The sequence below is a fragment of the Cryptomeria japonica genome, chromosome 11, assembly GCF_030272615.1.
Source record: "Cryptomeria japonica chromosome 11, Sugi_1.0, whole genome shotgun sequence".
Classification (NCBI taxonomy): domain Eukaryota; kingdom Viridiplantae; phylum Streptophyta; class Pinopsida; order Cupressales; family Cupressaceae; genus Cryptomeria; species Cryptomeria japonica.
This window is the reverse complement of record NC_081415.1, coordinates 389,965,927-389,978,962: the sequence shown is the minus strand read 5'-3', so window position 1 is coordinate 389,978,962 and position 13,036 is coordinate 389,965,927. Positions and strand designations below refer to the sequence as shown.

The following is a 13,036-nucleotide window of genomic DNA, read 5'->3' as shown; positions in this document are numbered from 1 at the left end:
TGCTTGTGCTGTTTGAGGGAGAGAGAGATCGCAGGTACGGAGGCGGAGGGTTTCGCGTGGGGAGAGGCGGAGGGTTTCGCAGAGGGGGTGACTGAGAGGAGGAGGCGGCGCGGGCTCTCCCGGTCGCCACTGTGTTTATACACAGTGACGGCGGTTGTCGTCCACTATGTATAAGCACAGTGGCAGCCGCGGACCGTCCACTGTGCTTACACACAGTGGCGGCACCCTCCGTGCCGTCCACTGTGGGTAAGCACAGTGGCGCGGCCCGAGCACCGCCCACTGTGTTTACACACAGTGGCTCGGCTGCCGTGCTGTCCACTGTGGGTAAACACAGTGGCGCGGCCCGTGAGCCGTCCACTGTGTTTACACACAGTGGTTCGGCCAGCATTATTATTACTGTATTTTTTTTTGTTTTTCATTTAAATATTTCGTGGGGCATAGTTTATGTGATGTGTTTATTTTTGGAATATCAATGTATATTTTATATATATATATATATATATATATATATATAATATGCACAATATCAGTTATGAATATGAAGATATTTTCTTCTACAGGCATCCACAGAGTATGATTTTAGATTGCAGAATATATATATATATATATATATATGTATATATATATGTATATATATATATATATATATATATGATTAAAGGGTTTATTCTGCATTATATTTTATATGTTTGAAACAGAGATGCACAAGTTCAAAATGCATCCTTTATTTTGTTGTTACAGGGGTATGCACATTACAGGAAGCTTATATATATATATATATTTTATATCTATATAGGTATATATTTTCAATATATATACTTATATACATACAGAGATATATATATGACTAGATGTTGAAGTAATAGGGTTAAAACCCTTATATTGATTTGGGATTTGCAACTATCTACATTCTGTTTTTAGTCTTCTTTCAGCATTTAGAATAGGTCTGTTTTCCTCTCCCTTTTATTTAACTATCTACAGAAATAAAACAATTCTGGTTCTCCTCTCTTTTTTTTTTTAACAATCATAAAATTTACAGAATTTAAACTATGCAGGTAAATAATAATCCTACTGCATTTCTTTTTCTTTCTATAACATTTGCAGTAAATAAACTAGTAAATAGTAAATAAGGAATCCTAATGCATTTTTCTGTTTCTTTTCCTTAATATTGCAGTAAATAAACATGTTACAGACCAGATTTAAATGTAGTCTTCTACAACACAATAGGCATCAAAATATAATAAAAATTTACATTACTTTCCAGAATGATAAGTTACAATAGCCCAAATATGAAAATGGGTAGAAAATCTAAACAATCATCTTTCTCTAATCTTTACACAGAAAATAAAAATTACATTTATTTAAATAGAAACAGAATCATTTTAAGCCCTATATTTACATATGCACTTTCTCTTCCTTTTTCTTTTTGCTACAAATCATAAGGTTACATTTCTTTCTTCTTTTCTGCATTTAAATAAAAATCAGAAATCTGAAATAGAAGTCTGCAACACAAAATCTGCAACTCCTAGTCTTTTTTCCCAAGCCACCTGCAAGTAAAGTTTTAGGACTGTGACCATGGGATGCTCACCTCCCAGCCTAGGCTTACCAGAAGCCACCCCCGAGCTAGGAGAATCAAGACCTAGACGAGTTACAATCAAGCAATACAACACAACAATAGGGCAAACACACAACACATACTCTTTCCCATCCCAAGTTACACTTTCACCACACTTGTGGTGATCAATCTACGGGTGGAAGTGGACCAAGTACCATTGGGGAGACTGCAGCCAAAAATATAACACAAGCCACCTCATGGAAACACAAAATACCCAACAGAATTCATCTCACACACCTTATGCCCCCCAAAGGCTCAAAGCCATTTCTCTCCCCTTATGACCCCCAAATGCATACACAAGGCTATGCAGCAAGGGTCACAAAGGACACCCTTGAGATCACTCTCCTTAAGGAGAGCCTCTCACCCAAGGCTGTCATGCTTCTTCCACCCCAAGATCATCCTACTCTCCCAAGAGTAGAAGATCTTGGACACTCCCAAGGCAAGAGCACAAAACAGAAAAAAAACATAGGAAAGAACTACACATTATTTTCTTCAACAACATTATACATACACACTTTCTTTACAAGCATTTCTTTCCTTCAACAAAACAACATAACTAAGATAAACAACATGAACAAGAGGAGATAACAACCAACCTTATTCTGCCAATAGGTATGCTAAACTTAGTTGGAGATGAGCTGCCCAATCCACACAACTTTCTGCAATTCTTTGGCCTCCAAATTCCTCTATTCCTAAAACTGGTTTTTTTTTTTCTTCCAAGTTTTTTTTTTTCCAAAAAAATCTCCAAGGATGGAGAGTGGGTGATTAGCTCACTAAGCTTCCATTCTTAGCCTAAGAAGGCCTCTCTCACTCCTTCCAACCTCTTGGATAGAGTGAGTGATCTCCCATTGGGTTGGTCTTCCTTAGGTCTTACACACTCCCTAACCTAGGTGTCTAGAGAAGGGAAATGGAATGGGGAAGTGGGATTACTATCTCCAAGAAGTTTATCCTACCAAGGAGGGCACTCCTATAGATGGAATTCGTCCATCTTGGGAAAACCACTTTTTTGGGTGGTTAAACAAGTCCTAAGGGAAAGACACATGGCCAATTTTGGCCTTCACCCATAGGTACCCCATGAGGCCTAATAGAAAAGCTCTAAAATTGACTCTAGGAGTTGATTTGACCTTTAGAAAGTCCACCTGAAGTTAACCTATGGGTCAACTCTGAGTTGACCTTCCTTGTGGCTCTCTAACCTAGATTTCTTGGTTCTTTCAAGGATAATTAGGGGATATAACCATTAACAAAAATAAAACTTTCAAAAAGGTGACATGACAATTGCCAACACAACATACTACATAGGTGTCAAGTGACACTACAAAATAATTCCACATCACAATAACCACATGGCAATTGTCCCTTAAACAATTTAATCAATCCAATAAATACAAATTACACTCATGCAACATTTTACATTTACGAATAAAATACAGTACATACGGGGTGTTGTCTCTCCAAATAGACAATCCCTGGTTTTACTAACGCACATTGGCCTAGGCTTGATTCTCCATAATATTTCCATGGTCACATGGATAATTTCCTGCACATCTCAATTTAAATATTAGTACTTTCCAAATAACCTCATATGATATATAACACAAAATCAGAATGCAATACATTCATTCCACAAAGGCTCGTCATTATAAAATATGATTTATCACAAATCAAAGCAATTATCATAATCCTCAAAATTTGATCCATCTACAAGATATGCAACATTTTCCTAACATTATATCCAACCCTGAAATTCAGATAATAACCTGCCTCATCACAATATTACCCTAATCTAGAATCACATAATATTCTATAATCCACAAGGCATAGAAATGAAGCATCCATATATATCAATGTTACCAAAATCGTGGGACCATGCAAAGTTCTATATCCATAGTGTGTCAAAACTAGCATCCAAAATAGTTCCAAAATAAAAATAGCTGAAGAGATAGGATGGGTCGGGGTAGGGCCTCACACACACAAACACAAAATTGTAGCCTCAAAGGCACAAATGAGTATGGGTCTAGATCAACCCAATCCTTGAACTTGTTTTTGACCCTTCCTTTAGATTTATTTTAAGGTGTATTTCCAAAGCCTGAAGTCGGCTCAATTTGTACTAGGTCTGTAAAACGAACACACTTCAAACACTCTTTATCCCTAAGGTCAAATGGCCAGTTGTGATAAATTTAGCCCACATCTTGATATTTCTTCGACTTTGGTACTACATACCTTATGAATCTCGCCGTGGCAGGTAAGGATGTGATATACTAAGTCTTGCATGAGCATAACAAATAGATGATCCCTATGATGGGGGAGTCACCACTTTTATCAAGCCACAAGTGACCTTTCAAAAAGCTATGATTCTACTCAAGGAAATATGTATGGTGAGTATCTTGGGAGCAAAACCATCTATGCTCTTGCACTAAATTATACCTCAAATATCCTCAATCAATAGAACAGGTGGACTACTACTTAAAGGTGTTTAGTCATGTTCGATGTTTTTGGACATAAGTTCATTCTGCAGTGACTCACTTAAGAGCCTTGTAACTGGTGGTGGGGCCCATTTGTCCTTTCGGCCAGTTACACTGTAGGAACAGCTATACCCAAGGCTACAGCTTTCGCTCTCACCTGATTTCTATAGCGGCTCGAAGGATTTACCGCTCGAGGTCATTCCCAAGAGTATCGATCCCTTGGCAGGCCTCTCTTAAAAAATAAAATTTTGAGTGTTACTAACACTTTTCTCTTGCACCTAGGACCACGAGAGCCAAGGGAGAGGATAGTGTGTGTTAGAAGTAGGTCCACTCGACTGACTTTTTTGCACAAGCGTGCCAAACACGAAATTCACTTGTTCTTTTTAATCCATCATGGCAATATGATCTAACTATTTGGAGATGTTGCTCCAACAGTCATGGTGTTCTTTTTAACTTCAAAGGCAATGTGTTTTGTAATCTAGAATTTTGAAAATCCTGTTCAACTTAATGAAAAACACGTTTTGCTTTGAAGGAAAATTTGTTTGCCAAAAATAAATCAAAAACAAGTGGTTTGTCAATTTTATGTGCACCAAATTCTTGAAATGTGGATTGTAAATTTTAGGTCCCAATTGATGCAATGAAATCAAATTTTGTGTTGTTAATTTTAAGCACCAAAGAAAATGAGGCCTAACTAGAAAACAATGAAAAACTGTTTTTTTTTGTGGTTTTAAGTTCTTTTTAAGCACTAAATGAAAAATTTCTTTGTGATTTTTTTTTTTTTTTTGTTAACCTGCACAAAGAAAAGAAACAAGTTAATAAAATCAATGCTCAAGGGGGGGGCTTCCACAAGCCTAAATTCTGATTTTTTGGTTACAAGTCAATTTGGGCGACACTCTGTCGCAATAGCGCTATTCTGTGTTTTTGCAGAAGCGCTGATTCATACAATAGCGCTAGTCTGCGTGAGCAGAAGCGCTAATTTAAACGGTAGCGCTGAAAGAAGAGAAAAATCCGAGAAGACAAAAGCGCTAGAAATGTGTCAATAGCGCTGAAACTGTGACAATAGCGCTGGAATGTTGTCAATAGCGCTGAAACATTTTCAATAGCGCTATCTTAGGGTCAATAGCGCTAAAAGAAATTTTGCAATAGCGCTAAAACGCGTTCAATAGCGCCGAAGCGCGACCTATGTGGCAATTTCAACAAGCAAAATGTTAATTTCAAAAAAAAATGATCAGAAGGTTGCGTGTTCGATTCACGTCGGGTTCACCAAATGATGCCCTCCTAAATGGCACAAGGTTAGTCTAAGATCAAAGAACACAAAAACACACAAGACGTTAGAGTTAATCAATCAAAAACCAAACACATGAAGGCATTCCAAAAGAGATACTAAAAGAGACATGCTAAATATATCTAATAAATAGAACAAATGATCATGAGACATCTCCAACTGCCTCTTAGCATGGCCTTAGCTTCTTCTCCCTTGTTCCTCTCCTCTCCAAGTTCCAAAATAGTGTAGCTCTCAGCAGCTTTTTGCACTATGGATGCTTATGGAGGATTGAGATTGTAGTATAGCTCCTAAACATGAAATGAAAAGCTAATAGTAATGCTAAAATGATGTATTTTAACCAAAAAGACAAGATTTAGTTATGCTATGCTAAATGCTCTCTAAAATGGCTATAGTCTAAATGCTTACAAGTTTTCAGGATCTGGATTATGAAGGAATGGGCTCTATTTATAGGAAAAATGGAGCAATGGATGGCCAAGATTGAAGGGTTTAATCAAGGGTCAAGCCTGAAAGTTGGGGATCCATGTGCACAATTGGCACCAATAAAATGGTGACAAGTGTCAACATAGGGTTGGGTTGAAAGAAGAGGTTGGAGGCATTAAAGGCCTGAGAAGACCTCATGTTTATCTAAAGGCTAAGGGTCAAGTCTAAATTAAGATTACCCATTGAATTAAGAGTTAATCCAAGGATAAACCTTTGTGCAAATGATTAAGAGATAATCATGGTCAAAGCATTAAAGGCTTGATGAGACCTTTGGGTTGAGTAGAGGTTGAGTCAAAACAAATGTTTTAACCATGTGGGAGGGTTGAATTAACCATTAATGGTTATTGGAGACTTTGGGGATTAAGTGGTTGAAAGTTGGAAGCCTTCAATGGTTATCAAAGACTTTGAGCCATTTAGTGGTTGAAGGTTGAAAGCCTTTAATGGTTATCCAAGACTTTGAGGATTTTGAGAAGTGACTCCATTTTGCTTAGGAATGTGACAATAATTAGGGGATGGATTAGGCTAATTAGGAAGGGGTTAGAAGAATCTAGAAGGGGATTAGATTTTGCAAGTGGATTTGGTGGGTGAGGGAAAATAGGATTTTATTTAAAATAAAAATTCATTTATTTCAAAATGTGTGCAAGTTGCATTTGTAGGAAAATGCAAGTGGGGTGGGGGTAATGATTTAAATAAATGTTTTATTTAATTTATGAAAAGGGATTTTAATTAAATAAATTGATTTTATTTATTTAATTGATTGAAATTTGATTTAATGAATTAATTAAAATAAATTGAATAATTTATTTAATTAATAGAAGAATGTTTGGGGATGAATTAATTAAATATTAATTTAATTAATTGGTGGCTAGTGGATTTTTAATCAAATAAATACGAAATATTCATTTAATTAAAATGGACAGATTTATGTGACTACAAAGTGTATTCCACATTATTTTTAATCCTTGGTCTATTAATCCTTTTGAGCCTCCCTCTCTTTCCCTCTTTCACTTGGCTCTCTCTCTCTCTCTCTCTCTCTCTCTCTCTCTCTCTCTCACACACACACACACACACACACACACACACACACACACACACATTCCACTCCTTCACATGGGTTAGGTATGTTGTAAATTGTAGGTAAAAAGAAACATATAAGAGCCATCATGAAAAAAGAAATGTGTGTAGATACTAAGCTTGATAGATCATGAACTAATCTTGTACATGTGTTGCAGTATGCTATATTTACATCTTATTTTCCCTATCGTTGTCCCACGACCTACTTGCAATCATAAAATATTTTGCATTTCCCTTACCCTAAAGAATACACTTTTGTTGGGGTGCACATACCTCTATCAGATAAATTAATTCGATTAATCAAGCCACGTCCAATTAATTAATTAATATGTCATGCACAACATTTTAATACGACCAATACCCTCAACCCTATATACTCTAAACCTTATACCCTATACCACAAACCTTATATCTTGCAACCTATTATCTAAACCCTATATAAGGGAGGGAGAGGTGATGACCTAGAAAGGGGAGGGAGAGATGAGAGGAGAGAGGGAAGAATAAGGAGAGAGATAGAGAATATGAGGGAGGGAGAGGTGGGCAGGGAGTGATTCAAAGACCTCAAGAAGGAATATTTTATTCATATTTAATAAATATAATATTGTTTTAAAAATAAAAAATTATTACATTTTTTTGGGGTGTGCAAACCTCTGATACTTGAAAAGGAAGGTTGTGATACCAAACCAATCATTTGAGATGAGCGATAGGAATGTGCACTTGGAGCTGGAATTGCGTAGATAATAGATGTTGGGTATGTTGTGAAATGTAGATTAATATAGTGTATTTTGAAATATGTTATGTTTTGAAACACATTGTTTTATAAAATTCCCTATACTTTCCTTATAATATGTGGTAAGGGGATGCTCTTATCATAATAAGCTTCAAAATATAGAAAGGGAGAAGGAAAGAAAGGAATGAAGATACCTAGAAATGGGAGGGAGGGAGAGAGAGAGAGAGAGAGAGAGAGAGAGAGAGAGAGAGAGAGAGAGGGGGGGGGGGGGGGTAGACATGGATGGAGTGAAAGACCTAGGTAAGGAGGAGATAAAGAGGTGAGGGAAGAGAGAGAAGAGAAGGAGAGATTTTAGAAATAGATAGGTGTAAAGGGGGAGGGAGATAGAGGGGGAGAGAGAGGTAGAGAACTAGATGGGGAAAGAGAGATGAGAGATCTAGATGGTGAGATAGAGGATTGAGATAGATAGAGGGGGATAGAGAGAGGTGGGTAATGAGACATGGATGCAGAGGTTGATAGGTGGAGAGGGAGTGAGAAACCTAGAGAGGAGAGAAAGGTGATGACCTAGATAGTAGAGAGAGAATACTAGAGGAAGAGAGAATATAAGAGTGTAGGGTAGCAAGATAGATATGGGGGTATGTATAGATGGGGAGATATAGAGGGAGAGGGAAAGAAAGGGAGGGAGATACCTAGAGAGAGGAGAGATGCAGAAGAGGAGAGACATATTAAATCTACTCAAAATATGAACTTAGAAAGTAAATAAGCATATAATGAACTCAGAAAATAAACTTTGTCGAGATCTGTTATTTTCAACTTACCTTCCTGTTATGCATGCATTCTTCTTTTTTATGTTGAGTTCATCATAACTCAGATATGGGATATATTACAGTCTTCGAACATGATAGGTTATTGACATGATGTCGTATAACATGAAGGTAGCCACAAGATAACATTGCAGATTATTGATTAGATTTCATGTAACACGAAAGTTATTACACGATAACATGGCAAATTATTGACTATATTACGAAATCCTATGAACAATCTACCATTTTTCAGGTAAAAAACCTTCATGTTATACGAAATATGGTCAATAATTTGTCATGTTATCCTATAGAAACCTTCATGTTATACAAAATCTGGTCAATAATCTGCAATGTTATCTCATGGTTACCTTCATGTTACATGATGGTTGCAGCTAAACTAGCTCCAAAACCGCACGTTAATAAAATGAAAAGTCAATAACACAAAAAATTTCAAAAATTATAGATCATTGATCGTGATCAGCAGATTTAGCTACGGCTTTGATCGTGATCGATATCGAGAAAGAGGGACCGAAGAGATGGAGGGAGGGAAGGTGAGAGAGACAGAGAGACAGAGAGAGAGAGAGAGAGAGAGAGAGAGAGGGTGAGAGATAGAGAGAGTCTTGGTGAGAGGGAGGAAGGGATGGAAGGAGAGTACAAGAGACTAGAGAGAGAGGTGCAAAGAGAGGGAGAGAGTGAGAAAGAGAGGTAATGAGAAAGGGAGAGAGGGAGAGAATAAGAGAGAGGTACACCTGAGAGAAGGGGAGAGTGAGATAGAGAGAGGATGAGAGGGAGAGACTTCAGAGATAAAAAAAAAGGGAGAGAGAGAGAGAGAGAGAGAGAGAGACTTAAGTGAAAAAGAGAAAGGGAGGGGGGGAGGTAGGGAGAAAGTGGGAAAGAGATACACTTGATAGAGGAGGAGAGTGAGATAGAGAGATAGAGGCAGAGAGGGAGAGAGACTTAAGAGGGAAAGAATGGGAGAGAGAGGGAAATAGAGAGAGAGAGAGAAGATTCATGGAACATTGTTTAGGCACATAGCGTGTTGATGGAAGATTCGACTAACATAGCGTGTTAGTTGCTTTCACTAATTTGCGGACTGCGTGGCCGCCATTTCCTTTTGCCCTACGAAATAGCGAATTCGACTGACATAGCGTGTTAGTAGCTTTCGCTAATTCACGAGCTGTGTGGCCGCCATTTCCTTTTGCCTCGTGAAACGGAAAATTCGACTAACATGGCGTGTTAGTCGCTTTTGCTGATTCACGGACTGCATGGCCACCATTTCCTTTTGCCCCGCGAAATAGTGAATTCGACTAACATAGCGTGTTAGTTGATTTCACTGATTTGTGGACTAGGTGGCCGCCATTTCCTTTTGGACCACGAAACAGCGAATTCAACTAACATAGCGTGTTAGTCACTTTCGCTGATTCATGGACTGTGTGGCCAACATTTCCTTTTGCCCTGCGAAATAGCGAATTCGACTAAAATAGCGTGTTAGTCGCTTTTGTTGATTCACGAGCTGTGTGGCCGCTATTTCCTTTTGGACCGCGAAACGATGAATTCGACTAACGTAGCGTGTTAGTCGCTTTTCCTGATTCGCGGACTACGTGGCTGCCATTTCCTTTTGCCCCGCAAAATGGCAAATTCGACTAACATGGCATGTTAGTCGCTTTCGCCGATTCACGGACTGTGTGGCCGCCATTTTCTTTTGTCCCGCGAAACGGCAAATTCGACTAACATTGCGTGTTAGTCACTTACGCTGATTCGTGGACTGCGTGGCCACCTTTTCAAATCGATGGTGTAAAACACATGACTAACACGCATGTTATTCAATCCGTATTATTTTTTTGGAGCCAGAATAGATGCATCCATTTCCTTTTGACCCACGAAATAGCGAATTTGACTAACATAGCATGTTAGTAGCTTTCGCTGATTCGTGGGCTGCATGGCCACCATTTCCTTTTGCCCCGCAAAATGACGAATTCGACTAACATGGCATGTTAGTTGCTTTCACTAATTCATGGACTGCATGGCCGCCATTTCCTTTTGCCCCATGAAATAGCGAATTCGACTAACATAGCGTGTTAGTCGATTTCCTGATTCATGGACTGCATGGCTGCCATTTCCTTTTGCCCTGCGAAATAGAGAATTCGACTAACATAGCATGTTAGTCGATTTCGTTGATTTGCGGACTGTGTGGCTGCCATTTCCTTTTGGACCGTGAAACAGTGAATTCGACTAACATGGCGTGTTACTCGCTTTCGCTGATTCGCTGACTGTGTGGCCGCCATTTCCTTTTGACCCGTGAAACAACGAATTCGACTAACATAGTGTGTTAGTCACTTTCGCTGATTCACGGACTAACATGCTATGTTAGTCGAATTCACTGTTTCGTAGGGCAAAAGGAAATGGTGGCCATGCAGAATAACACGCTATGTTAGTCGAATTCATTGTTTCGCAAGGCAAAAGGAAATGGCGGCCACGCAACCCACGAATCAATGAAAGCTACTAACACACTATGTTAGTCGAATTTGCTGTTTCACGGGGCAAAAGGAAATGGCAGCCACACAGTCCGTGAATCAGCAAGAGCGACTAACACACTATGTTAGTCGAATCTCCCATCAACACGCTATGTGCCTAAACAATGTTCCATCAATCTTCTCTCTCTCTCTCTCACTCTCTCTCTCTCTCTCTCTCTCTCTCTCACTCTCTCTCTCTCTCTCTCTCTCTCTCTCTCTCTCTCTCTCCCTCTCTCTCCCATTCTTTCTCTCTTAAGTCTCTCTCCCTCTCTGCTTCTATCTCTCTATCTCACTCTCCTCCTCTATCAAGTGTATCTATTTCCCACTCTCTCCATACTTCCCCCCCTCCCTTTCTCTTTTTCACTTAAGTCTCTCTCTCTCTCCCATTCTTTATCTTTGAAGTATCTCCCTCTCATCCTCTCTCTATCTCACTCTCCCCTTCTCTTAGGTGTATCTCTCTCTTATTATCTCCTCTCTCCTCCCCCTCCCTCTCTCCCTTTCTCATTACCTCTCTTTCTCACTCTCTCCCTCTCTCCCTCTCTTCGCACCCCTCTCTCTCTCTAGTCTCTTGTACTCTCCTTCTATCCCTTCCTCCCTCTCACTCAGATTCTCTATATCTCTCACCCTCTCTCTCTCTCACCTTCCCTCCCTCCATCTCTTTGGTCTCTCCTTCTCTCCTAATCCCTCTATCCACCTCTTAGATCTCTCTATATCTCCCCCACTCCCTATCTCTCTCTCCCTGGTGCAGGAGCACCTAGTTTTGCTTATACCCTCCATTTTTGGTATTTTTCATGTTTGAGTGTCTTGCTGGTTTTTAAATTTTTTCATGGGTTGTGTTTAGTCATTTCATAAGTTTTTGATCTCATTTTGTGCTTGAGAGATCAAATTTTGCTTCTTAGGGCTTGAATTGTCAATTTTGTGCTTCTAGGCCAAAAAGGGCTAAAAAGTGAGAAATTGCCTTATAGGCCTAGAAATGGTTGGGAAAGTTTTGGAAAATGTTTTTTGAGTGGTTTTAAACATTCCTAAGTGTCTAGGAGGGATAGATAGGTTAGGTTGCTCAAAAATGTCATTTGGAACAACAAAAGTTGCTTTCTTGTTTGGAAAAGTTGTCATTTTTAAGACAAGATTGTAAAAGAAAACCTCATACAACTGCTTGTCCATATAGGACCTCATAACTTATTCATGGTGCTATAAATATGCCTCCCTCTTCTTTGTATATGGTTGGCAATTGTATTTGAAGACATTCTCAATTAGAAATATCAAGAATTTTGGCTTTTTAATGGTTTTTAAACTCATTTCCTTGTGACAGTCCATACTGGACAGTTCCTTTCCATATTGTACTTGCTGGAGATTTTTATTAATTTACATTCAAGGCATTTGATTTATTAGTTTCATTTGTTGAGCATTTGGAAGTTGATTGTACAAATTAGTTTCATTTTTGGCTCTTTGACTGCCCTGTCAAGGGGTTTGGCCTCCAAGATGCATCAACTTGTCTAAATCCAGGTTTGGGCTCCCATGGATGGACTTAGACAAGTTGTTTTGCACATGTATAGTGTAAATATTTCACATTTTGGCCAGGGTTGTGAGAAAGAAGTGTTTTTTAGCATATGCTAGGCAAATTGGTGATGGATTTGGCTAGCAATGTGAGTAAGACCAAACTTGTTTGTGCTCAAGACCAATTTGAGTAAGAAAACTTGAGGTAGAGGTCTGCACTAGTCTTTAACAAGTTTTGGATGCATTTGGAGCTCCAAACAATGTACTTTTCACCTTGCAAGTGTGTGTTAATTCTAGCTGGCAGCAAGTACCCAGTTTTGGGGATTTAATGACTTTTGGGGTGTAAAATTGCTTTGTGTACATATCCATGCCTTGGAATCTTGTGGAAGGTGATGAAAAGGTGCTTTTAAGTTACTACATACCTTGGTGAAGGTTTCCATGCTATTCTAACTTTGAAAGTGCAGTAAAAACAGCGAAAGTGTAGTAATAATGCATAAAATAGTCAATTAATGGTTTGTGTGGCAAGTGTTTATCATAACGTCATGCAGGGCAGGGAAGGAGAGTTATTTCAAATGAT

General features: G+C 38.8%; 1 protein-coding gene across 1 annotated transcript in view; it reads right to left on the bottom strand.

Annotated features, from left to right (window-relative positions):
• The window catches only part of LOC131071564 (uncharacterized), a 48,775-nt gene extending 39,047 nt beyond the window's left edge, over positions 1-9,728 (bottom strand). The window contains exon 1 of the mRNA XM_058007451.2: positions 9,627-9,728. Within this exon, the coding sequence (XP_057863434.2) occupies positions 9,627-9,728 (102 nt within the window). The remainder of the gene's footprint in view (positions 1-9,626) is intronic.
• Positions 9,729-13,036: the final 3,308 nt, after the last annotated feature.